General features: G+C 47.5%; 1 protein-coding gene across 3 annotated transcripts in view; it reads right to left on the minus strand.

Annotated features, from left to right (window-relative positions):
* Window positions 1-1,021: 1,021 nt before the first annotated feature.
* UBOX5 (U-box domain containing 5) overlaps window positions 1,022-27,589 on the minus strand; it is a 50,525-nt gene continuing 23,957 nt past the window's right edge. The window contains exons 2-5 of one of the 3 annotated variants that reach the window (XM_055264921.2): window positions 17,142-17,236; window positions 15,206-16,406; window positions 7,036-7,194; window positions 1,022-1,717 (exon numbers count right to left, since the gene is read on the minus strand). In XM_055264921.2, coding sequence (XP_055120896.1) covers window positions 1,695-1,717; window positions 7,036-7,194; window positions 15,206-16,406; window positions 17,142-17,195 — 1,437 coding nt within the window. In that variant the 5' untranslated portion in view covers window positions 17,196-17,236 and the 3' untranslated portion in view covers window positions 1,022-1,694. Of the gene's footprint in view, window positions 1,723-7,035; window positions 7,195-15,205; window positions 16,407-17,141; window positions 17,237-27,589 lie in introns of all 3 variants that reach the window. The other 2 variants (XM_063633486.1, XM_055264920.2) reach the window with 2 other exon arrangements.

Raw genomic sequence — 27,589 nt, forward strand, 5'->3', positions numbered from 1 at the left:
GTGGACAAATGACGTAGGAACTCAAAAAAATGCAGGCTTGGCTAGGCGAAGTGGCTCATGCCTGCAATCCCAGCACTTTGGGAGGATCACTTGAGCCCAGGAGTTTGAGACCAGTCCGGACAACATAGCAAGACCTTGTCTCTACAAAAAATAAAAAAATTAGCTGGGCATGGTAGCACGTGCCTATAGTTCCTGCTTCCTGGGAGGCTGAGGTGGAAGGATCCCTTAAGCCCAGGAGTTCGAGGCTGCCATGAGTTATGACTGCACCACTGCCCTCAAGCTTGGGCAACAGAGACCGACCCTGTCTCAATTAAAAAAAAAAAAAAAAAAAAAGCAACTAACCCCAAACCCAGATCTCTAAAGTCTTGGGTGTGGACTAGAGCCCTGGACGGCCTAAAGGAAAGGAATGTGCCTGTTCACGGGGACATTCTGTTCACAAGGACGGCCTGTTCACAGGGACCTGCGGCTAAGCTGAAAGGTAAAATACAGCTTTACAAAGCGTCTTTAGGCTGTTCCTTCCCAAACGTGCTTAGAAGGGAAAAGGGAAAGGCGGGTGTGTTTTCTCACTGAGGTTCTTCTAGTGGCTGGAATCTGATAGAGTACCAAGTTGTAGGGATATGGATATATTTTCCCTTTGGGACTCCATAAAGCTAAATGTTGGGCTGGAAAAAGGATGCAGCCTATAAACAAGTATTCCTGAAACCGGCCGCATGCGGAAACGCTGCGCTCCCCTCAGGGAGCAGTTTCAGGAGCCAGCCGAGCACAGCTGGCACCGGCCAGAGGGAGCCCTCCACCCTCCCACCATGTATGCCCACCTGCAAACCTGGGTTCTGAGTCCTCATGCAGGGGATAGGTCTGAAATTCCAGTTTGTGTCCTTTCAGGCCGTCGACAGGAGTGACAGCCTGGGCAAGCTGCAGTGACTGCACACAGCTACCCTGTGAGCTCCACTTGTGTGGGTGCAGGTGGGCGACAGGAGTGTGATGACACAGACGGGCACTCCACCAGGAGGAAACCCACAGCAGACGTCAACCATCGCTTTATTAAGGCTGCGAGTCGGGGGGCTGAGTCATGCACTCCACAGACACCCCCACTTACCCCAAGGTCCACTTTTGGATGACCCTGAAGGCAGAGACTCCTGAGATCTGGGCCACAATCTAGGGTGAGCCACCCACAGTGCCCTGCTGGACAGAGGGGTATGCGGACTGCATGGGGAGCCCTCAGCAGGAGTCTTCCTGCCTAGGGTGGGGCTGGCTCCAGCAGGCCCTGGGCTCAGGCAGCGGGAGCGGCAGGGAGGCAGGGACAGCCCCCGCCCTCCGGCCTATGGCTTTGTTGCCCTATTGCCACCAGCGCAGAAGCAGTGTGCTACACCGTGAGGTGATGAAGAAGAGCCCTGGGAGGGAGCAGGCAGCTCTGTGCCTGGGGCCTGGCCAGACCTCAGGGGTGCTGTGGCCCTGCTCCTGTTCCCCCTCAGCTCCTCCCAGCGATGGGTCTCCTCCAGTGGAGGCCAGTCACTCAGAAGTGGACCCGCAGCACATCTTGGCTAGCAACCGGCCGCTGGCAGGCTGTGCACGTCATGGGCAGGGAGCGTTGCTTCTCACCCAGGCAGGGTCGGCACAGGAGGTGGCTGCAGGGCAGCTGGTACACCGGCTCCTTTTTGAAGTAAGGAGAAAATACTCTTTTGCAGGAGGCACACTCAGGGCCCGGGATGCTCCCAGGCTGCTCTGGTAAATCAGGAAGGAAAACAGGCCAGGGTTAGGAAAGCTGCTCCGTGGTCCAGGCTGCTCTGAGAGGCAGAGCCTTCCCACCGTGCCGCTGCAGCATCTGGCTTCATCCCTCCCGAGTCCATCCCAGGCTGATCAGGTAGGGCAGTGCAAGGGGGAGAGGGAGCCTGGGAACCCGGGAGGCCTCTTCTCTATGATCTTTGACCAAATCTCAGTGCCTCTACGAATGCTTGAGAAGAGCTGGCTTCTGAGGGGAGCAGGCAGGACTGGGACCTTCCTCCTGGTCTCCTAGCAAGGTTTACTTTCCCCCGCGATAGGTGGCCAAGGCTGGAGCAAGGCACAGCTCACTCTGACAAGATAAACTGCAAGAAATGTGAGAGGCGACAAGAGAAGGAAAAGACAGGCCAGTGGGGTGGCTCACGCCTGTAATCCCAGCATTTTAGGAGGTTGAGGCAGGAGGATCACTTGAAGCCAGGAGTTCGAGACCAGCCTGGGCAACATAGTGAGATCCTGTCTCTACAAAAAAGAAAAAAAAAAAGGAAAAGCAGCACATGGTCCAGTGTACCAAGGTTGGGGAGGTGTGAGAAGGGAGGTCCGCAGAGACAAGGCTGAGGCCTGCAGCGCACCTGCCACTGGGGCCTAGCTCCTGCTCCCTTCAGCCCTGCAGCCTGCAGCCCCCTCACTGCTACTGGCAGTCCTGCTCCCGACTCCTCAATCCCCCTCCTGTGCTGCCCTGGCCCTCTGGGCAGGCTCTCCCTCCTTCCGCAGCTCCTGCAGGGCATCCTTGAATGAGGGTCACAGTGAGCAGCTCCGGCCATGCCCCACCAGGCTGCACCCACGGCTCTTCCTTCCCTCATGGCCCCTCTGGAGAGTGACGGGGATGGGCTTGCCTGTCCTTCTCGTGGTCCATGTCTCCATTCCTAGCCACTACTCCCTGGAGGACCCCAAAGGAACCTCAAGCCAATTTGCTTCAGAAATGTTTCTTAACCCCCCTTCTCTCCGTCCATTTCATCACCATAATCCAGGCCGCTCAACGCATCTCTTCCTAACTATTCACTCTGCTCCAGGCTTGTCCTCTTAATCTGTCCTCAAAGCTGCCTCCAATGACCCACCTATGTAACTTGACCACCCCATAACTCTGCTTTCTACCTCTTAGGGGCTCCCCAACTTTTGGGACAGTCAAGACTCCCTGCACGGCCCACCCAGCCTCCTCACCTCTCTTCACACCAGTCTCAGCTTTTAGAGTCCAGCAGCTTCCAATCACTTCTTTGCATACTCTGCACAGCTGGCCTCCTCACTTTGTGCTTGCTGTTCCCTCTGCCTAGAATGCCCTTATCTGGAGACCTGGCTCAGACCACACCCATTCCATGAAGCCACCCTGGGTTGCCCCTTTCCTGTGCTTTCAGAGCCCACTATCCCTTCTCAGCCTCCAAGGTAGGATGCCTGCTTCCTCCCCAGGCTTTGCAGGCCCTGAGGGTCAGGACTATGTCCATGTTTCTCATCTGGCCTCAGGACCTGGCGCAGCACCTCACAGGGCAAGTGCTCCATCCACATGTGATGAATGGATCTGCCATCTACACTCGGGCACCAGGCACCAAAGAAGGGAGGGCAGGGGTGCCCTACACGGGGAGCAGGAACTGAAGTGTTCCTGCCTCCGCATCCCTGAGAACTGTAGCCAGGAAAGAGTGGCCTGGCTGCGGGTGTTTTCTTTGGGCCAAACATTAAGCAACATAAAAGTACCGGGTGCCTCTTCTGTGCACACAAGCCAAGAATTCCCCAGTGAGTGGAAAGTTGAACCTCTATAGGGAAGGGAAGGAGGGAGAGAGAAGCAAGGGAGGAATGAAGGTGGGGAGGGAGGGGGGAAAGAAGGGAGGGGAGGAAGCAGGAGGAAAGAGCCACTGACTGCTTTTCAGTGGTGCCCCTTTCATGCAGGCTCTGCCAGAGGCTTCAGAGATCTGCCTGACCCACAGTGCATGATGAGAATTTATTTTCCATCAGTTTTAAAAACCACACCTGGCACAACACCACAGGATCATGCAAGGGCCCCAATTCCCCCCAGCACTGACCAGAAGTCCCATTAAAAGATCTTAGAGGCCCAGAGCCCCAGGGGCAGTTTCAGTGACAGAAAAAAAAAAAATCATCAAGGAAAAGACAATTATTGTGCCCTGGGCAGACTGGAAACCCAAGTATATAACTGCAAACTGAGGTGACTAAGAGAGAGGATAAAAAAGAGGCCTTGCTTTGAACAGGGTGGGCTAACATGGCCTCCTGTAGGAAGAGCTGTGAGAATAAAAAGGGGCCAGCCACACAGAATGAAAGGAGAGCAAGCACAAAGAACAGACCATCCGTTAAAGAAAAAGACACAGTGGTCGGGCATGGTGGCTCACACCTGTAATCCCAGCACTTTGGGAGGCCGAGGTGGGTGGATCACCTGAGGTCAGGAGTTCGAGACCAGCCTGACCAACATAGCAAAACCCCGTCTCTACTAAAAATACAAAAATTAGCCAGGCATAATGGCAGGCGCCTGTAGTCCCAGCTACTCAGGAGGCTGAGACAGGAGAATTGCTTGAACCAGGGAAGAAAAGGTTGCAGTGAGCCAGGATCGTGCCACTGTACTCCAGCCTGGGCGACAGAGCGAGACCCCGTCTCAAAAAGAAAAGAAAAGAAAAAGACACAGTGAGGCTGGGTGTGATGGCTCACACCCGTAATCCCAGCACTTTGGGAAGCTGAGGCAGGTGGATCACCTGAGGTCAGGAGTTCAAAACCAGCCTGGCCAACATGGCGAAACGCTGTCTCTACTAAATAAACAAACAAACAAAAAAATTAGCTGGGCTTGGTGGCGTGTGCCTGTAATCCCAGCTACTAGTGGGGGCTGAGACAGGAAGATTGCTTGAACCCAGGAAGTGGAGGTTGCAGTGAGCCGAGATTGCGCCATTGTACTCTAGCCCGGGCAACAGAGCGAAACAGAGCAAGACTCTGTCTCAAAAAAAAAAAAAAAAAAGAAAAAAAAAGACACAGTGAGAGTGGGCTTCAGATAAGACCTGCAGAGGAGGACACATGGGGGCTCCAGCAGGCAGGACCTCAGAGGGAGTGGGAGTTGAGGTTTTATCCTAAGTTCAGGGGATACCATGGTAGGATTTGAAGAAGTGGAGCATGGTGATGGGCTGACATGATAAAAAGATCCGACTGCTGTGAGGATGATGAGCCACAGTAAGGCGAGGATGGGGGGATACCAGCAGGGGCTACTGCAGGAGTCTGGGGGTGAGGCAGTGGGAGCTGCAGCCAGGGGAGGGGCCATGGAAGGAGAGCAGGGGACTAACCTGAGGTCACCTTGGGGGAGGATGGACAGGACCTGATAATGAACAGAATGTCAGGGTGGGGACACTGAAGGAAATCGAGAATGACTTCTGTGTTAGAAGCCTCACCACAAGACAGAAGATGCTGCCCTTACGCAGGTGGGATGATGGGGGCAGTGAGGGGGAAAAGCTCTGGAGGGCAGATGCGAGCAGTACAGAGTCTGAATGTTTCCTTGAGAGAGGATGCTGAGCCCGGGCACGATGGCTCATGCCTGTAATCCCAGCACTTTAGGAGGCCGAGGCAGGTGGATCACCTGAGGTCAGGAGTTCGAAATGAGCCTGGCCAACATGGTGAAACCCCATCTCTACTAAAAATGCAAAAATTAGCTGGGCGTGGTGGCGGGTGCCTGTAATCCCAGCTACTTGGGAGGCTGAGGCAGGAGAATCACTTGAACCCAGGAGGCAGAAGTTGCAGTGAGCTGAAATCGCGCCATTGCACTCCAGCCTGGGCAACAGGGGCAAGACTCCATCTTAAAAAAAGAAAAAAGAGAGGATGTTGAGTGCTGTCAGGGCGGCAGGATGAGTTCCAAGGAGAGGCAGGAGGTACAGGGGAACATGGGCAGTCGCCGGAGACGTGGGTTCTCACTTGGGTAACACAGAATATTGAGATTAGAGAGTCCAGGGCCAGAGCTGGTAGAGAAGGCAACTGGCAATGGAAACTGAAGAGGGACCACCGAAGATAGGAGAAAAGAAGCAAAATAGCCTAAAACCCAAGAGAGAAGGCGTTTTGCACAGCATGGGCTCCATCTCGTAAAAAATGCCTCGCGTTGCAATCAGTTTCTCTTGCTTTGTATCCTAATAGATTCTGGCATACAATGGGGGTCAAGGTTCATTTTAGGCAAAATTGGCCCATAAGCTGCCACTGCTCTTTCTAAGACACTGACGGAAGTGTTAATCTGAAGGGATGAGGACGACAAACCCAACCAAACTTCTCTTCACATTTACATAAAGTGCTCCGGATGTCAGACTGTAGACAGGCTAGATGAGAAAAAATAACAGAAAAGGCCAGGCACGGTGGCTCACTCCTGTAATCCCAGCGCTTTGTGAGGCTGAGGCGGGTGGATCACGAGGTCGAGAGTTTGAGACCAGTCTAGACAACATGGTGAAACCCCGTCTCTACTAAAAATACAAAAAATTAGCCGGGCGTGGGTGGCGGGCGCCTGTAATCCCAGCTACTCAGGAGGCTGAGGCAGGAGAATAGCTTGAATCCAGGAGGCGGAGGTTGCAGTGAGCTGAGACTGTGCCACTGCACTCCAGCCTGGGCAACAGAGCGAGATGCAGTCTCAATAAATAAATAAATAAATAACAACAACAACAAAAAAGAGAAACAGGCCAGGCACGGTGGCTCACGCTTGTAATCCCAGCACTTTGGGAGGCCAAGGCGGGCGGATCACGAGGTCAGGAGATCGAGACCACGGTGAAACCCCGTCTCTACTAAAAAATACAAAAAATTATCCGGGCGTGGTGGCGGGCGCCTGCAGTCCCAGCTACTCGGAGAGGCTGAGGCAGGAGAATGGCGTGAACCCAGGAGGCAGAGCTTGCAGTGAGCCGAGATTGCGCCACTGCACTCCAGCCTGGGCGACAGAGCGAGACTCCGTCTCAACAAAAAAAAAAAAAAAAAAAGAGAGAGAGAGAAACAAAAATCCTCAAGAGAAAATAATTAACATTAGATCTCACAAGGAAACACAGCAGAGGGTGGCCAAGCCCTACATCCACAGAATTACTAAGGATTGACTAAAGAAAGCCTTTCTTGTGAGGAGTTTAAGTTCATAGGCAGCCCCTCAACTACCCCTGGAAAAGGCAAGAGAACAGGTTCTCTCCCAGGGTGGGTGTTGGAACTGACGGGGAGGCTGGCCAGGCAGGTCCACAGAGCCCCCAGGGACTCGGCCTAGCATCCAGAGACAGAAAACAGACCACCCATTCCAAGGCTCCAAGGAGATGGCGGGGCCCATGTTACCCGAGCCGGTGCCAGGCCTCCAGGAAGTGCTGCTCCCTCTTGTGCCAAGGTGCTGGAGCTGTCCCGTCAGCCGTGCTGTGAAGGAGGGCATGGAGCCAAGGGTGGATGCCAAGGCAATTTCCAAGCTTTGTGACAGCTTCTGCTCGTGGGACAGTGGACCTGTCGAGAGATGCGCACAGCACAACATCCAGAGACAGGCTCCGCAAAAGAGAACAGCCCCAAGTCCTTCGAGGGCTATAAAAACGGCACCTCCAATCTCACACATCAATGTAATGAAACTCCATCCTAATGTCTACTGGCGGACCATGACAGAACACCGGGAGGTAAAGCCCTAGGAACCCTGGCAGTTCCTGCCCATCCCACCCGCTTCAGGCTTTTCTCCTCCTGGAGAAACTGCTGGGCAGACATGAGCCACCTTGTGGCTAAACTGCAGAACTGCACCCTCCTTTTTTTTTTTTTTTTTTTTTTTTTTTTTTTTTTTTTTTGAGATGGGGTCTTGGTTTGTCGCCCAGGCTGAGGAGTGCAGGGGTACCATCTCAGCTCACTGCAACCTTCACCTCCTGGGTTCAAGCGATTCCCCTGTCTCAGCCTCCCAAGCAGCTGGGACTACAGGTGCGCGCCACCACGTTTGGCTAATTTTTTGTATTTTAGTAGAGACGGGGTTTCACCATGTTGGCTAGGAGATCTGGCCTTGTGATCCGCCTGCCTTGGCCTCCCAAAGTGCTGGGATTACAGGTGTGAGCCACGGCGCCTGGCCTCCTTTCTAAAGGCCTCCTTGCTAGCCAAGAAAATAACTGGGGCAAGCAAACGCCGGCTTTGGACTCCTGTTCCCTGCCCCCCATTCCCTCCCCAGCAGCCTTAGTCTCTTTCCCTAACTCCGCCCTTCTGGGGACCCCACCCCCCACCAGGGGAGTTCGTCTGCATTTTCTAGGTGTTCATGTCCTCTCTCTCCTATTAAGTAAAACAAAGCAGTTATTACCGAATAGAACTGAGACCCCACGTTGACCACGCCACAATTTAGGGGACCTTCAGTGTAGGATCAACAGAAAGCCAATCCATGGAATGAGGGTGAAGGCCAAAGGGGTAGGGGGACAGCTGCCCAAGAAAGGCCCTAGGGACCTGCCTGGCAGAAAAATTTGCAATGCTGTCTCAAAGAGGAGAATGGAACCTTTTGTCCACTGTTTGCAGGACACAGGATATCAGCTTAGGGCCTTGAAGGAGCCCTAGTCAGCGTGGTCCTGAGTCACCAAGTCTGTCAAGGCCAACAGGACTGAGACCTCCACAAACTAACGCTGAAGTCTAAGGACCTTTTCACTTGTTCCACCCCACTGCGCCTCAGATGTTTCCAGGAGTTTCTGAAGGTCATGTTAACTAGAATTTACTCTTAAAACCAAAGACACAGAAATAAACATTAAGCATACTATTTGCATAGTCTTTTAGAAGAACATAGGAAACTAAAAGAATGATCAACTCTAAACAGAATAATTTCCATAAGGAAAAAGAAAAGGTTGCCAGGCCAGGCACAGTGGCTCATGCCTGTAAGTAATCACAGCACTTTGGGAGGCTGAGACATGCAGATCACCTGAAGTCAGGGGTTCAAGACCAGCCTGGTCAACATGGTGAAATCCTGTCTCTACTGAAAATACAAAAATTGGCCAGGCGTAGTAGTGTGTGCCTGTAATCCCAGCTACTCAGGAAGCTGAGGCAGGAGATTCACTTGAACTCAGGAGGCAGAGGTTGCAGTGAGCCAAAATCACACCACTGCACTCCAGCCTGGGCGACAGAGCTCAAGACTCCATCTCAAAAAAAAAAAAAAAAAAAAAAGGAAACGTGTCAGAGAGCTACCCTCCACAAGCACCCAGCACTGACAATCACAGGGACTTCTACTAGCCAGGCAGAGTGGGTATTCCAATACTATTCAATTGTTCCAGAGCACAGAAAAGAAAAAATTCTAAATTCTTTCTATGGAACAAAAAAATCATTGATGACACCTGACCAAAGATGGCACACACACACACAAACACACACTACAGTCCAACCTCATTAATGAATACAAAAATCCTAACACTAGCAAACAGAACCATTAAAAACTATTAACAGGGGCCACGCGCTGTAGCTCATGCCTGTAATCCCAGAGTTTTGGGAGGCCAAGGCAGGTGGATTGCCTGAGCTCAGGAGTTTGTGACCAGCCTGGGCAACATGGTGAAACACCGTCTCTAATAAAATACAAAAAATTAGCCGGGCGTGGCAGCATGTGCCTGTAGTCCCAGCTACTCGGGAGGCAGAAGCAGGAGAGTTGCTAGAATCCAGGAGGCAGAGGTTGCAGTGAACCAAGATCACACAAGTGCACTCCAGCCTGGGTAACAGAGTGAGACTCCATCACTATATTAAAAAAACAAAAACAAAAACAAAAAAAACAGGGCTGAGCATGGTGGCTCACACTTGTAATCCCAGCACTTTGGGAGGCTGAGGCAGGCAGATCACCTGAGGTCAGGAGTTCAAGACCAGCCTGGCCAACATGGCAAAACCCCATCTCTACTACAAATACAAAAATTAGCCAGGCATGGTGGCGAGTGCCTGTAATCCCAGCTAATCGGGAGGCTGAGGCAGGAAAATCACTTGAATCCAGGAGGCAGAGGTTTCAGTGAGCTGAGATTGCGACACTGCACTCCAGCCTGGGCGACAAAGCGAGACTCCGTCTCAAAAAAAAAAAACAAAATAAATTAGCCAGTATGGTGCTGTGCACCTGTAGTCTTAGCTACCGAGGCAGGAGAATCACTTAAATCCCAGCAGCAGAGGTCGCAGTGAGCAGAGATTGCGTCACTGCTGCACTCCAGCCTGGGTGACAGAGGGAGACTGTCTCCAAAAAAAAACAAAACAAAAAGAAACCATTAACAGGCCGGGCACTATCGCTCATGCCTGTAATCCCAGCATTTTGGGAGGCCAAGGCAGACGGATCGCTTGAGATCAGGAGTTCGAGACCAGCCTGGCCAACATGGCAAAACCCCGTCTCTACTAAAAATACAAAACACTAGCCGGGTATGGTGACAGGTGCCTGCAATCCCAGCTACTTGGGAGGCTCAGGCGGCAGAATCACTTGAACCTGGGAGGCAGAGGTTGCAGTGAGGCGAACTCAGACCATTGCACTCCAACCTGGGTGACAGAGCGAGACTCTGTCTCAAAACAAAAACAAAACAACCAACCATTAATATTAAAAGATTCATGACCAAATGGAGTTTATGAATGTAAGAATGGTGCAATATTAGAAAACCTATTACGTATTTTACTACATTAAAATATCTGAGGGGCCAGGCGCAGTGGCTCATGCCTGTAATCCCAGCACTTTGGGAGGCTGAGGTGGGCGGGTCACCTGAGGTCAGGAGTTCGAGACTAGCCTGGCCAACATGGCAAAACCCTGTCTCTACTAAAAATACGAAATACTAGCCGGGTGTAGTGGCAGGTGCCTGTAATCCCAGCTACTTGGGAGGCTGAGATGGGAGAATCGCTTGAACCCAGGAGGCAGAGGTTGCAGTGAGGCAAGATCACACCACTGCACTCCAACCTGGGTGACAGAGCAAGACTCTGTCTCAAAACAAAAACAAAACAAAACAAAAACCATTAACATTAAAAGATTCATGACCAAATGGAGTTTACTCTACAAATGTAAAAATGGTGCAATATTAGAAAACCTATTAACATATTTTATTACATTAAAAGATCTGAGGGGCCAGGCACAGTGGCTCATGCCTGTAATCCCAGTACTTTGGGAGGCTGAGGTGGGTGGGTCACCTGAGGTCAGGATTTGAGACCAGCCTGGCCAACATGGTGAAATCCCATCTCTACTAAAAATACAAAATTAGCCAGTGTATTGACACATGCCTGTTATCCCAGCTACTCAGGAGGCTGAGGCAGGAGAATTGCTTGAACCCGAGAGGCGGAGGTTGCAGTGAGCCGAGATTGCGCCATTGCACTGCAGCCTAGGTGACAAGAGTAAAACTCTGTCTCAAAAAATATATATAATAATAATATCATTTCCACTGATACTGAAAGGCATGAAACAAAGTTTGATTCCCCAATCCTAGATAAAAATACTCAATAAAATAGGAATCAGTGGTAGAGGAGGGTTTCTGAAATGTCTCCAGGTAAACCCTATCTCCTGATATTCATGCTTTTGGTTATCTTCTCCCCTTGAGTGTGCTGGACTTAGAGACTTGCTTCTAACAAACAGAACACAGTGATCCATTTCTCCACCAGGCAGGAAGGACGCTGGTGTTGAGGCTGACATACCTATCAAGGACAACCACTACCATGGCTTCTGGTGCTTTGACAAAACCTCAAATGAGCGGCCCTCTGGCCAGGTGTCTGAGGTTTCATATTGTTGGAGCATTCGTTGTGTTCCTGGGGGTTGCAGCTAAGTTCACTGCAGCTGAAAGAAGAAATAAGGTACACGCAGATTTCTTTTTTTCTTTTTTTTTTTTTTTTGAGATGGAGTCTCGCTCTGTCACCCAGGCTGGAGTGCAGTGGCGTGATCTCGGCTCACTGCAACCTCCGCCTCCCAGGTTTAAGTGATTCTCCTGCCTTAGCCTCCTGAGTAGCTGGGACTACGGGCATGCGCCAACACACCCAGCTAATTTTTTTATTTTTAGTAGAGACAGGGTTTCACCATGTTGGCCAGGATGGTCTCGATCTCTTGACCTCATGATCTGCCTGCCTCAGTCTCCCAAAGTGTTGGGATTACAGGAGTGAGCCACCGCACCCAGCTCACACGCAGATTTCTACAGAAATGATGATTCCATGAAGGATTGTGAGATGAGGAAGGTTGATCTCTTTCAGAGTGCAAAGTAATTTTGGAATATAAAGAATTTCTTGGCCAGGTGCAGGGGATCATGCCTGTAATCCCTGCACTTTGAGAAGCCAAGGCAGGTGGATCACCTGAGGCCAGGAGTTCAAGATCAGCTTGGCCAACATGGCAAAACCCAGTCTATACTAAAAATATAAAAATTAAGCTGGGCGCAGTTGTGGGTACCTGTAATCCAACTACTCTGGAGGCTGAGGCAGGAGAATTGCTTAGCCCAGGAGGCGGAGGTTGCAGTGAGCCAAGATTGTGCTACTGCACTCCAGCCTGGGTGACAGAGTGAGACTCTGTGTCATAAAAATACAAAAATCAGCCGGGCGTGGTGGCTCATGCCTGTAATCCCAGCACTTTGGGAGGCCGAGGCGGGTGGATCATGAGGTCAGGAGATCAAGACCATCCTGGCTAACACGGTAAAACCCCGTCTCTACTAAAAGTACAAAAAAAATTAGCCGGGTGTGCTGGCGGGCGCCTGTAGTCCCAGCTACTCGGGAGGCTGAGGCAGGAGAATGGTGTGAACACGGGCAGTGGAGCTTGCAGTGAGCCAAGATGGCGCCACTGCACTCCAGCCTGGGCGACAGAGCAAGACTCCGTCTCAAAAAAAAAAAAAAAAGAAAAAAAATCAGCCAGGCGTGTTGGCACGCACCTGTAGTCCCAGCTATTCCAGAGGCTGAGGCATGAGAATTGCTTGAACCCAGGAGGCAGAGATTGAAGTGTGCCGAGATCACACCACTGCGCTCTACCCTGAGTGACACAGTGAGACTCCATCTCAAAAAAAAAAAGGAAGGGAGGGAGGGACGGAGGGAGAGAGGGAGGGAGGGAGGGAGGGAGGGAGGGAGGGAGGGAGGAAGGAAGGAAGGAAGGAAGGAAGGAAGGAAGGAAGGAAGGAATTATTTAGGTTGAATTACACAGAAGTTTGTCACTGATCTGTGTTCTCGAACTAAGAAATATGAAGATGGAGGCTAAGAAATCATTTTTCTTGATATTATAAATAAGCAATTAACAAATACCTTGGGAAAAAGAAGAATACAGTAGAAGTGAGGAGTGTGACTTTCAAGATTACATTCTAAAAGATGGATTTCCCTCGTCTGTGCACTCTCTCTGGAACGCACAGCTGCCACACAGTACACTGCCCTATGGAGAGGCCCACAAGGCAAGGAACCGAGGGCAGCCTTGGGCCAACAGCCAATCAGCAAGTGAGGCCTCAGTCCAACAATGCATCAACGAGCTGAATCTTGCAACAATCATGTGGGTGAGACTAGAAGTAAATGCTTCCCCAGTTGATCCTTGAGATGACCACAGCCTCGGCCACCAGTTTGATGGCAGCCTTGGGAGACCCTGAAGCAGAGAATCCAGCCAAGTTATGCTGGGATTTGTGACCCACAGAAGTTATGAGACAATGAATGTTTGTTGCTGTAAGCCAGTAAGTTTTGGGGTAATTTGTTACCTAGCAATAGATAACCAATACTTCTTTGACATGATAAAAACATCTATCTCAGGCCAGGCACGGTGGTTCATGCCTGTAATCACAGCACTTTGGGAGGCTGAGGTGGGCGAATCACCTGAGGTCAGGAGTTCGAGACCAACCTGGCCAACATGGTGAAACCCTGTCTTTACTAAAAATACAAAAACGTAGCCGGTGTGGTGGTACATGCCTGTAATCCCAGCTACTCGGGAGGCTGAGGCAGGGGAATTGCTTGAAGCTGCAAGGCGGAGGTTGCAGTGAGCCAAGATTGCACCACTGCACTCCAGCCTGGGTAACAGAGTGAGACTCCATCTCAACAACAACAAAAAAACATCTATCTCAGCCTAAGATCCAACATCCAGCTTACGCTGAGGTATTCACACTGAACACGTTCAGCTGCGGAGGTCACCCAGTGAACCAGGGCTGCTCACCACAGGAGAGAGCAGCATCACCAGCCCTAGAAATCACTGGCAATGCCCCAGGGAAGAGGCAGGAAGCCAGGATCCTTAAATCTCATACTCAAGAATGTTGCAGGCCGGGCACAGTGGCTTACAGATCCCAGCACTTTAGGAAGCCGAGGCAGGCGGATCACAAGGTTAACAGATCGAGACCGTCCTGGGCACCATGGTGAAACCCCTTCTCTACTAAAAATACAAAAATTAGCTGGGTGTGGTGGCACACACCTGTAATCCCAGCTACTCTGGAGGCTGAGGCAGGAGAATCATTTGAACCTGGGAGGCGGAGGTTGCAGTGAGCCAATATTACACCACTGCACTCCAGCCTGGTAACAGAGCAAGACTCCATCTCAAAAAAAAAAACAAAAACAAAAAAAAACAGAAGTCGGGTGCGGTGGCTCATGTCTGTAATCCCAGCACTTTGGGAGGCCAACGTGGGCAGATCACAAGGTCAGGAGATCAAGACCATCCTGGCTAACAAGGTGAAACCCCATCTCTACTAAAAATACAAAAAATTAGCCGAGCGTGGTGGCAGGTGCCTGTAGTCCCAGCTACTCGGGAGGATGAGGCAGGAGAATGGTGTGAACCCGGAAGGCAGAGCTTGCAGTGAGCCGAGATCGCGCCACTGCTCTCCAGCCTGGGTGACAGAGCGAGACTCCATCTCAAAAAAAAAAAAGAATGTTGCAATTTTACCTGGTGGATCCTGCAAAATGCAATAAAGAAGAAAAACAGAAAAAAACACAAACAGAATGTTGCAATTTGTCCACACATTTACCGAGTGCACCTTCTTCAGTGTGGCTTTTCTCTTCAGTAACCCTCTCCTGAAAGGAAGGCCCACAAACCTAGTCCTTTTTCCTTTTCTGTGTCCTCATGCCACATGGTGAGGGGGACGCACAGAGAACCTCCATGCAATGTATCCTTGTACCTCTGTGACGGTTAGAAACAACACCCAGAGAAGCCCACTGACACATGAGTAACACAAAGAAGGCACCAGAAGAGATTCTCTGCTTTGAGGGACTGGTATCTCTCCTCCAAGCAGCTCTGACCAGAGGCTTCAAGCCCAGGAAAAAGTGTTGATCAGGCCAGGGCACATAAAGGGACCCCAAGGAAGGCAACAGTGCCCATGGGACCATCACCAGCAGAGGAGCGAAACACGCAGACTGAAGCCTCGGAACAGATGAGAATAGACGAGAACACACAGAACCCCTCCAAGGCTCCAGGTTGTCCCTGGTCTGAAGACAAAGCTGAGGGGCCCCAGGATGGGAAATGGGAAGGAGGTAGCACAGGCACAGCCTTGGGAATGTAAGCTGGCCAAGCACAAAGCAAAGGGCAGCAGAGCTGAGAGCTCCCGGGAAGGAGATGGATGAGCCTGGCTGCGGACACAGGATGCTGAATTACCTGTCGAGCAGTCCATGTGTGTCAGGCTGGGCTCATTGGTGGCTTTCATTTTCTTAGCAGTGTGCTCTGAGGTAGTCGGTAAGACCAAAGGGCTTGTGGCAGAAAAACAGGAAGCATTTATACCAAGGTTACTGTCTGGGACATGTTCAGCCTGCTCTATCTTCCTTTTCTGAGAGGGCAGAACAATGGAAGAAGGGATCATTGCCAATGCCGTCTGTCCTCTCCCAAGCAGGTGGCAGCCAGGGATGGAGTGCTGGAGCAGGAAATGGTCAATCCGGGCCTTGAGGGAGGGGTGAGGCAGGGGCTGAGAGTGTGGAGTAAAAGCTACCCCTGTGAAAGGGTCACTGGGCACTCGGCCCCATGTGGCTTCACTGCGGTTACACTTCTCCAGTGTGCTCTGGTCGATGACCTTGCCTGAGGGCAGCAGCATGGGACAAGGCATGATCTCCAGGGTGATGGGATCCAGGAACTCCTCAGGCACATCCTGAATGATCTCGGCCAGCTTCTGCAGGCTGGAGGGGGCCTGCTGGCTCTCAGACTGGTCCCCAGGGTCACAGTCACTTTCCATGGGCAAGGCTGGGGCCTGCAGAGCCACGTCCTGAGTCAGGTTCTCTGAGGCGACCAGCAGGATGCTGTCTATCACTTCCTGGGAGCAGGTCTTGGCCGGCTGACCCCACACTTCCAACCGCCTGATACAAGGGATACCACTGCCTGTCACATGGGTGATACAGATCCTTAGGTGGGCCACGTGGCTAAGGGAAAGAGCCCCTTTATTCCAGAGCTCCTGGGCCACAACAGCAGGGGAGGGGAGTGTGGCTTCCACTGGGCCAAAAGGGGGCCTGGCCTTGAAGCCCCTGTGACTAAACACCACTTGGCTCTGGTTTTTCAGTAGGACTTTGCCTACCAAGGTGAACGCCTCCTTGTCTGGGACAGATGGCTCAGCTGGGCCCAGGGTCCGGCACTGGAGCGTATTCCAAGACACTCTGCTAGATGAGGCAGATGTGTACATTTCCAGGCCAATGACGTTCTGACCTCCTCCAGCTGTAAGGTCTATGTTGATCCTACAGATTTCCACATTAAAGGGAAATGAAACTGTCACATAGACTGGTGGCTTAATGAAATACTCTGTCCTGAAACCATGACTTCTCTTTGTGAGATCTTCAGAGATGAGATTTTCTACTTCGTAACCATCAGCTGATATCTAGATTTAATAAAAAACACAAGACACAATGATCCAAATGAAGACAACTTGTCACTTAAGAAAACTCTTAAGCCTGAGGTTCCTCGTTTTAAAATTTCCTCTATTAAACTGAATTGTCCCAGATCAGGGCACCCAAGATCAGATCAAAGGCCAAGGGCAATTGTCCCAGATCAGGGCCCCCAGTATTGCCCAACTTTAAAAATATGAGCAACTGAGCTGGGCATGTTGGTACACACCTGTAGTCCCAGCTACTCAGGAGGCTGAGGCAGGAGGATCCCATTAGCCCAGGAGTTAGATAGGCCTGGGCAACATAGCAAGACCCTGTATCCCTCCCCTCCCTGACAAAAAAAAAAAAAAAAAAAGCGGGCAACAAAATCCTGTCCAATCCAACCAAAACTCCCTTCAAAACAGTATCTTGGGAGAGAACTGCGGGGGAGAGAAAGTATTTCTACCTTTGCTATGACTTTGACAAGACTTGAGATTGATCATCAAAGAACAAAGAGCACAGTGAAGACGACCCTGCACAAAATGAGTCACAGCTCACCTCATCATGGTGCTGTGTGATTCTAGAGGTGAGCCTGCCCCATGCTTACCTAAATACCATCTGATGGAATCTAAAGTTACAAGGGCAAAAGTGCAGTAAGCCTGAATCAAATCCACACACACAAGGCAGGAAATGATGAAACACATGACAAAGATAGCATATATTTATGTGTATATATTTGTTTTGTTTACCTTGTTGCAGTGAATTCTTGGTCTGAACTGTGGGAGGCAAAGATTTATTACCATCTTTGTGGCTGAGAGGATAGCTTCCAAGCATCAGAAGCAGCCTTAAATAAGAAATAAAACTAAGTATTAGAAAATGTAAAATTCAATTCTAAACTTTCAGAAGTTGATTCTTAAGAGAATCAAACAGGATGGCAACAAAAACTTGAACACACACACTCTCACAGTCTACATTGACTTTCCTTATATCCTATACATGATGTTAGGGAAAAATCAGTCACTGAAAAATTATAGAGAAGACTTCTATGGCAGGGTCAACAGATTGGCAAAGACTGCCAGTTCTCCGGCCAACAGCTGTTCCAAAGACCCAATGGAGGCAAGGCCCATCAGCTGTGCTGGGGGTCGCCACAGGAAGGGAGTGGCAACAGTAGCTGAGCTCAGAGAAAGGAGTGTTTGGAATGGAAAGGGTCACAAAAAATAATTATAGTGGTGGTAAGCATCCTTGTCATTTAATACTTGTCAATGCAATTATGTTTTCTTATTAAAATGAAAACAATGAGTCAAAAACATCATTACTGAGACATAGAAAATTTATTAGAGGCCAGGTGTGGTGGCTCATGCCTGTAATCCCAACAATTTGGGAGGCTGAGGTGGTAGGATTGCTTGAGCCCAGAAGTTCAAGACCAGCCTGGGAAACATAGCTGGTCTTGTTGTAGAGACCCCATCTCTACAACAAAAAGTTGTAGGGGTCTTGCTATGTCTGATATGCACCTGTAGTCACCACTATTTGGGAGGCTGAGGTGGGAGGATCACTTGAGCTCAGGAGTTCAAGGCTGCAGTGAGCTATGATCACACCACTGCATTCCAGCCTAGGTGACAGAGTGAGACCCTGTCTCAAAGGAAAAAAGAAAAGAAGAAAAAAAGGAAGGAAGGACAGAAGGAAGGAAGTTGGGGAGGGACAGAAAGAAATAAAAAGAGAGAGAGAGGGAGGGAGGAAGAAAGGGAGGGAGGGGGGGAGGGAAGAGAGAGAGGGAGGGAGGGAAGAAAGGAAGGAAAAGAAAGAAAGAAAATATTAGGGTTGGAAAGCACCTTAAAAGGACATCTAGGCCCGGCATGGTGGCTCATACCTGTAATCCCAGCAGTTTGGGAGACCGAGGCAGGCAGATCACTTGAGGTCAGGAGTTCAAGAGCAGCCTGGCCAACATGATGAAACTCCATCTCTACTAAAAATACAAAAAGCAGTTGGGCATGGTGGCGGGCACCTGTAATCCCAGCTACTCGGGAGGCCAAGGCAGAAGAATCACTTGAACCTGGGAGGTGGAGGTTGCAGTGAGCCGAGATTGCACTACTGCACCCCAGCCTGGGCGACAAGAGCAAAACTCCATCTCAAAAAAAAAAAAAAAAAAGGATATCTAATGCAAGTAGTCATTTTAATGGCCAATTCCAATGGCTTCTGGTAACTCCGTGGAGAAGCAGGGAAGCCACTGAAAACACCCCTCCCAGGGGCAGACCTCTCCACTGGAACTCAACTCCTTGGTGAGGCCAGCCAGACATTTATGCTTTTCTCCCTGACAGTCATGGCCATGAAAAATTCTGTTAGCCCAACAGGGATAGGGTCACCCTCTGGGCCCCTTTTGTTGTCATAATCAGTAGGAGCCACTTGCAGGAGCCAGGCATACTAAGCGTCCTGCAACATTTGAGTGGATAGTTGCTGCACAGTGAAGATCTGTCATGGGCCTTGTAAATGTCTATTATCTCAGCTTAGCCCCTAACTCAGTTTTACATATAAACACAAAGTATTTTTAAACATGGTTTTCATATATGCTAAATTTTCTAGGATGGGAACTTCCACGTAAGCCAAAGGAAGGTCATATTTTGTTTTGTTCAGACCTTCACCAAGAGATGCCCACCATTTCTGAAAATCACATCACCGAGAGCAAAGCTCTCCACCTCGGTCAGTCTGCATTTGTAGCAGTCTGCATTCCACATGCGCTCCTGCGTGATGGTAAAAGCTTCTGAATACTTCTTTATGCCTTCTAGTATGGTCACACCCAAACATTTATACATGAGAATAAATTTTATTATCATACCTAAAATTTTTTCCTTTACAGTACTGTTAGGACATTCTGTGTGGTGGGGGGTGGGGAGGGTGTGTATGTGTGTGTGGACCTACACACATTAGCTTGTGTACATAAGTAGGTTATACTATTTGGCTTTAAGTTCATCATGATAGAAGAAACATGAATCTCATGGGGTAGACAGCCCCTGGCCTAAAGCCTCCTGTTCTTTGTGAGCCTGTGTTGAAACTCCTAGTGCTTCCCACTTTGAGGCACATACACCTTTGCTTTGCCAGAGAATTTTAGAATCTGGCCTGGAATACACATGGACTAAAGTTTCTACAATTCCTTTTCTAAAAGATTATATTAACAATGTCTCCAGGCTTCTGATACCTTTCGTGTTTTCCACAATAAGTAAAAACGAATGAAGTATCTGATGCATCTATCTGATGCATCGTGTCTGCAAATATCCTCAGAAGCCCTATAGTTACCTCTTTTTGGCCAGGACACCAGAACTCATTTAGAGCAGCATTTCCCCAGCTTCCCTGCCCAACTAGCACAGTAGCTTCCTGTCAGTTTGTTTTAAATGTAAAATTAAGCCATTCACTTTAATTGAATATAGAACCATTAAAATAAATATATAGCCAAGCCAATGAAATAAAATATTCCTCCTTGGAAAAGCAAGCCTAGGATGCCAAAGGAAAGCAGACAATATGCTACTGACATGGATGATGACACTAGAGACAGGCATATGCAGAACAGCGCTGGCCCCAGGAGATGGCTGAGGTTAGGGGGGTCTGGGACTTCAGAGGGTTTTCTTTTCACTGCCCCAGGCAGTTCCCTCTTCCCCTCTTGGCCCTGACAGAGAGCCAAGAAAAAACAAAGCCGGGCAGAGTGGCTCGCACCTATAATCTGAACACTTTGGGAGGTTAAGGTGAGAGGATCATTTGAGCCCAGGAGTTCGAGATCAGCCCGGGCAACACGGCAAGACCCCATCTCTACAAAAAAAATAAAAAGATTAGTTTGGTGTGGTGGCGCACACCTCTACTCCTAGCTACTTGGGAGGCGGAGGCAAGAGGATCACTTGAGGCCAGGAGTGCAAGGTTACAGTGAGCTATGACTGTGCTATTGTACTCCAGCCTGAGTGACAGTGAGACCCTGTCTCAAAAAATAAAGTAAAATAAAATAAGAGTTCTTCTAGACTTAACTGTGGTTATTATGCTCTATGATATAGAAATGTGGAAACCTTGACTGCCCTTTCTAATATGTGTTAGATCAGACCTGAAATTAAGGAAAATCTTGGTATACCCTTAGCTACTTCTTCCCACCTCTGTGTGGAAGTGAGTCAGCCTTCTGTTCAAGCATCTCAGCTCATGAGGCTTCCTCACCTGCCTCAGGGGCTGTCAGCTACCCCAGTCAACTACAAAAGCATATGGACCTAACCCTGACCAGACACAAACTACCTGCTCCCCACAGCACTCATCAAAATATAAGTTGAGGGAACATTTACAGAAGTCCAGCCTTGTTACATTCTCCTTGGTGCTGGTCCAAGTGGCTTCTCTTGCCTCTTGTCTGGCACTCCGCGTGGCTGCTGTAGATCTTATCCCACACCACTATCTGACAGATTTCTTAGCAGTTTTGATCCTCACCAGTTGCAAAAATAAATGTAACATATTGATAAAAATTCAGTGGCCAACTTGTGAAGATTCATAGGACACCAGAGTAGCAGCACATATCAGGTGATAACCATAATTTTAATCTCTAAAATATACCACTCCATTGAGCTGACCCTCAGACCAGTGCACTGGCCTATCCTCATGTTCATCCCAGACACAACCATCACCACCCTCACCACCCCCTGCAAATACTCTTCACCAGGCTGCTCATTGGCACTGTGTGACAAGGAACTTCAGTAAGAAACAGCTCTTTAAAGTCAGTTACTGTTTTGTTTAGTGGACAAAACGATCATTGTCTGTTCTATATGGTATCCTCTCTTGGAGACCCGTAAGAAAATTTTCTCTTTGGTCTCAGTACTAGAAGAGTTGTTTATCACAAGCAATTCAACATTTTATGGTATGAATATGGATCACATTCCTTCTTGACTCTGGCTGCTAGAAAGCTCCGAATAAAATCTGTGGCCCATCCCTCAAATTTCTCCCTGCCTGAATTATTTATTTTTATGTAATAGAGTATAATATGTAAGGTAGCTTAAAATAATTTTGGAACAACGTGGGGTATAAATATGCCAGGCACAGGGGCTCACACCTGTGATCCCAGTACTCTGGGAGACCAAGGCAGGAGGATTGCTTGAGGCCAGAAATTTGAGACCAGCCTGGGCAACAAAGTGAGATGCCATCTCTACAAAAAATTTTTAAAATATTAGCTGGGCATGGTGGCATGTGTCCGTAGTCCCAGCTACTCAGGAGTATGGCTTGACCCCAGGAGTTTGAGGCTACAGTGAGCTATGATCACACCACTGTACTCCATCCAGACTGGGTGACAGAGTGAGACCCTGTCTCCAAAAATAAATAAATAAACAAACAAACAAACAAACAAATAAATAAAGAGGGTAGAGGGGGAGCATAAATAATTCTCCTTTTAGGAGACATTTAGGTTGTTTATGCCTTTTTTTTTTTTTTAAAGACAGGGTCTCACTATGTTGCCCAGGCTGGAGTGCAGTGGCTATTCACAGGTGCCATCACAGTACACTACAGCCTCAAATTCGTGAGCTCAAGCAATCCTCCTGCCTGAGTGCCCCAAGTACCTGAAACTATGGATCACCAAACCCAACTTGTTTGCAACTTTTTACTACGACCTTAAGATCAAAATCTTAAGTAGATTTTTGTTATTTTTTTTTTCCTTTAGTACAATTTTGACTTTTTTACTCAGGGGGTCCTACATGTTTCTAGTTAAGGTTGCTATTTATGAAAGGTTCTTCTTAACCCATCAATTTTTCTAACTTGTCATTCCTATATAGGAAAGCTTTTCACTTTGGTATCTTTATTATATGTTCAGCTGTCTTATTGAACTCATTGATTTTAACACATTTTCAGTTGTGTTCTTGTTTTTTTTTTTTTACAATCCTATTATCTCGATAATGAGAATTCCTTTCTTAAAATGGTAACTCTTATTTCTGTCTCTCATTTACTGCATTAGCCAGAACTTCCGGAATTACACAAAACAGTAAGACAGTTGCCATCCTCGTTTGTGCCCATTAGAAAATGCCTCTTTGGGCCAGGCGCAATGGCTCACACCTGTAATCCCAGCACTTTGGGAGGCCGAGGCGGGCAGATCACAAGGTCAGGAGTTCGAGACCAGCCTGGCCAATATGGTGAAACCCTGTCTCTACGAAAATACAAAAATTATCCAGGCATGGTGGCGTGAGCCTGTAGCCCCAGTTACTCGGAAGGCTGAAGCAGAAGAATCGCTTGAACCCAGGAAGCAGAGGTTGCAGTGAGCCGAGATCATGCCACTGCATTCCAGCCTGGGCAACAGAGTGAGACTCCATCTCAAAAAAAAAAAAAAAAGAAAATGCCTCTTTGAACATAATGTTGTTAGATTGAAATATCATCTTTATGTTAATAAAGCATTCTAATTTTCATATTTTTTGAAAGTCAGGAATATGCTCTGAATTCTGATTTTTCTCTATATATTGTCTTTTATTATTTATCTTATCTGACAGACTAATGGGATACATTAACACTTTTTTCTAATTTTAAACCATCCTTTTTATTCCCACAAGAGATTCTATTTGGTTGTGGCATATTGTTCTTTAAATGTACTGTACTACTGAATTTATTTTGCTCATATTTAATTTTAGATGGGATATTACTGCACATTCATGGAACATTTGCAAGCCCTGTGCTAGGCACTGGAGTATAGAGATAAAAATGAAATGGCAGTGAAACTATTCTGTATTACACTGTAATGGTAGATACATGATATTATACATTTCAAAACCTATATATTCAAAACCTGTAATTCAAAACCTATAGAATTATACAACACAGGCTGGGCATGGTGGCTCACGCCTATAATCCCAGCACTTTGGGAGGCAAAGGCCGGCAAAGCACTTGAAGTCAGGAGTTCGAGATCAGCCTGGTCAACATGATGAAACCCCATCTCTACTAAAGATACAAAATTAGCCGGGCAAGGTGGCAGGCGCCTGTAATCCCAGCTACTGGGGAGGCTGAGGCAGGAGAATTGCTTGAACCTGGGAAGCAGAGGTTGCACTGAGCCGAGATCGAGCCACTGCACTCCAGCTGGGCAATAGAGTGAGACCCTGTCTCAAAAAAAAAAAAAAAATTGGGCATGGTGGCTCACATCTGTAATCCCAGCACTTTGGGAGGCCAAGGCGTGAGGATCAGTTGAGGCCAGGAGTTTGAGACCAGCCTTGCCAACATGGTGAAACCCCGATGCTACTAAAAATACAGAAATTAGCCAGGCATGGTTGTGCATGCCTGTAATCCCAGCTGCTCTGAAGGCTGAGGCAGGAGAATCACTTGAGCCCAGGAGGCAGAGGCTGCAGTGAGCCGAGATCGCGCCACTGCACTCCAGCCTGGATGACAGAGTGAGACACTGTCTCAAAACAAAACAAAACAAAAACAAAACACAAAGAATTATACAGCACAAAGAATGAACCTTAAATTATAAACTTAATAATAATTTATCAGTATTGGCTCATTAGTTATAAGAAATGTACCACATTAAGATGTTAATAGCATTAATAATGCTCAATTTTTATGTAACTCTAAACTGCTCTAAATTATAAGGTGTATTAATAATAACAAAGAAATGGCTGGGTGAAACCGGGTATGATTGCTCATGCCTGTAATCCCAGCACTTTGGGTGGCTGAGGCGGGCAAATCACTTGAGGTCAGGAGTTCGAAACCGGTCTGGCTAACATGGTGAAATCCCATCTCTACTAAAAATACAAAAAATTACCCGGGTGTGGTGACAGGTGCCTGTAATCCCAGCTACTCGGGAGACTGAGGCAGGAGAACTGTTGGAACCCTGGAGACGGAGGCTGCAGTGAGCCAAGATGGCACCACTGCACTCCAGCCTGGGTGACAGAGCGGGACTGTCTCAAAAAAAAAAAAAGAAAGAAATGGCTAGGTGGGGTTGTGTACACCTATAAATTCCAGCACTTTAGGAGGCCAAGGCAGGGGGATTGCTTGAGGTCAGAAGTTCAAGCCTAGCCTGGGCAACATAGCGAGACCCAGTCTCTACAAAAAAATAAATAAATAAATAAAATAATTAATAATAATAAAGAATGATTGGGGGAAAAAGTGAAAAAAACTCAGGGCTGGAGATCAAATTGAAATATGCAAACTGAAACAAATGAGTGTGTTGTCACAGGAGAATGGCAGATCTTTTTAAAAAATATCTTACAAATGATATCTGTTTCTGTGGGAAATAGTGATGTCCAAAGAGTAGGATTCCGTAAGACCCTGGTTGCTATCGAAGTCTTCAACAGGTATAATCTCATCACCTATCTTGTTCCAATACCCTGGACTTTTAAGGTAAGATGCCTCCTGCCTTAACACTTAATCCAGAAAAAAAATTATGGCTCAACATATGAAAATGCAAACAGCCTAGCCCAGAAAGACTGCCTCTCCAGTACCGCTGAGGAAATGGCCATGTAACTTGAACTCACTGTAAACACTGTCCAGTACTTACAAAGCATAGCCACTTTCTCCAGATGTGGCATCTAAGTACAAGAAAGACAAGGCTTGAGTATAACTTAATCTAAAATCTTAGATTGTGGCTAATGGGCCCTGCTTTCAGAGAAGTAGCTTGGAGACAGATAATGGCATTGTAAGATGGCAACACAGGTTTATAAGAAAAAAAAAGAATATAAAATAGTAGACACTCTTGTACCTACCACCTAGATTTAGCAAATGTTAACATTTTGCTATGTTTGCTTCTGATTTGAGTGTTAAAAGCAATATTTAAAAGATAAGAACAAAATCCAGCACCTATCCTATTTCCTCTCTCTTTTTGCCAAGGGGTAAGCTCTTTTTTTTTCTTTTTTTTTTTTTTTTTTCTTTTTTTTTTTTTTGGGAAACAGGCTGTCACTCCCATGCCCAGGTTGGAGTGCAGTGGTGCAATCTCGGCTCACTGCAACCTCGACTTCCAGGGCTCCGGTCACGTGTATTCTCCTACCTCTGCCTCCCGAGTATCTGGGACTACCGGCGCACACCACAACATCCAGCTAATTCTTGGGGTTTTTTTGGTAGAGATGGGGTTTCACCATGTTGCCCAGGCTCTTCTCAAACTCCTGGGCTCAGGCAATCCACCCACCTTGGCCTCCCAAAGTGTTGGGATTACAGGTGTGAGCCACCTTGCCTGGCTAAGGTAAGCTTTATCTAATGTTGTCTGTCATTCAAATCAGTATAGGTATGCATATATATAAAAACTACATATAGTATAGTAGTCATGTATTTTAATATACCTTAATGATAATATATTGTGTGTATCATCTTGCAACTTGCTTTTCCATTAAGCATTAAGGTTTTCCATATTGAAATGTTTATATCTGGTGTATTCATTTTAACTTCCTCATATTTAAATGTATGACTAAAACAGTTTCTCCATTGCCCTATTACTTATGTTGTTTAAAATTTTTTACTATGAAAAAAATGCTGCAATAAACATTCTCTACAAATCTTCTTGTGGAAAAAATAAGAAATGAAATGAACAGTTTTCTCTGTGAGTCTTGAGACAATAAAGACTTCTTTCTAACAGTGATTATATAATAGAATATATGCTTGAACCCAGGAGGTGGAGGTTGCAGTGAGCTAAGTTTGCACCACTGCACTCCAGCCTGGGTAACAGAGGGAGACCGCATCTCAAAACAAACAAAAAAAGGGCCAGGTGTGGTGGCTCATGCCTGTAATTCCAGCACTCTGGGAGGCCAGGCAGGCGGATCACCTGAGGTCAAGAGTTCAAGACCAGCCTGGCCAATATGGTGAAACTCCATCTCCACTAAAAATACAAAAATTAGCCAGGCATGGTGGCAGGCGCCTGTAATCCCAGCTACTCGGGAGGCTGAGGCAGCAGGAGAATCACAATCACTTGAACCCGGGAGGTGGAGGTTGCACTTGGCCAACACCATGCCACTGCACTCCAGCCTGGGCAACAAGAGCGAAACTCTGTCTCAAAAAAAAAAAAAAATTATATATATAATATAAAGGTAACAGAGCTTTCTGCAGATGACAGAGTAAGGAAAGATGACCTAGATCAATGTTTTTCAATTTGTGGTTTTTGGAATCAAGTAATGGGTTGAAGAATAGAAATAATTAGAAGAGAATACAAAATATGAAGGTGCAAATAGTATGGATATGTCATGAAATTGTTTCAGTTTTGTACAAATATATTTAACAAATGCATGTATATCATCTAATATAAAATGTATTTCTTATTGTGACTTGATAAAAAAAAATTTTTTTAAAAACATTGGTCAAAAGTTTTGGCCAAAACATTGGTCAACTCGGGAGAATTCACAGGAGTAACATGTGAACTTAGGGTGACTAGGACACATGCCTGATCTCATGGACAACTCTGAAGAGGGACAGACACTCCATACTAATGCTACCAAAGACTGTAGACTACAGGAGCCAAGAGGTGAGAACATGAACAAAAGAGAAGGAGCCCTGGGGAAAGGGATCAGTAAGTGTCAAGGCACAGAGGAGGGAAGTGTGAGGCTGGTTCAGGAGATGCTGAACATGCCACTTAGCTATAGAGGTGGGGTGGGAGCCAGAGCTGGGAAGGCAAATGGAGCCAGATGAGGAAGGCCTTGAACGTCATGCCAAAAAGTTTAGACTACTTCACTTGGCGGGCTGAGGTAGTGTTTCTCCAAACTGCACGTTGAGAATTAAGAACTTAAATTACTGAGCCATAACTAGTATTTTTAAAAATTAAGCAGAATAGAAAATGTCAGCATGCACCACATGTAAGAGTGAGCACTGTTTTGTGAAAGTTTTGTTTCAGTTACATATATATGTGAACACACAAACACACGCAATTATTCATTTGGGATTTTGATGTAAAAGTTATTTCCTACTAAAGGTTGTGGTTAAAAAAAAAAAAGTTGAAAGCTACTGGTCAGAAGTAAGTCATCGAAGGCTAATAATCGAGAGAAATGACACTAATGAAAAGCCTGCTATTAACCTCCTAGATGACAACAGCAATTCTGAACCACTTAGAGGCAATTCACCTTTCAAGAGGTTTCCCTTTTCTCTGGCTGATGTGTTTCTGTACTACATGAGGGGCTCCTTGCAAATGGCTTTCTGAAGACATCAAAGATGAGTACCAAGGTCCTAACTATTTAGGAATAAACTGGTAATCTCAGTTCTTCCTTTGGCATTTTCTTCCTTTAGTTTTTCCCTTTTTATTCTT

Source organism: Symphalangus syndactylus, chromosome 24, assembly GCF_028878055.3.
Source record: "Symphalangus syndactylus isolate Jambi chromosome 24, NHGRI_mSymSyn1-v2.1_pri, whole genome shotgun sequence".
Classification (NCBI taxonomy): Eukaryota; Metazoa; Chordata; class Mammalia; order Primates; family Hylobatidae; genus Symphalangus; species Symphalangus syndactylus.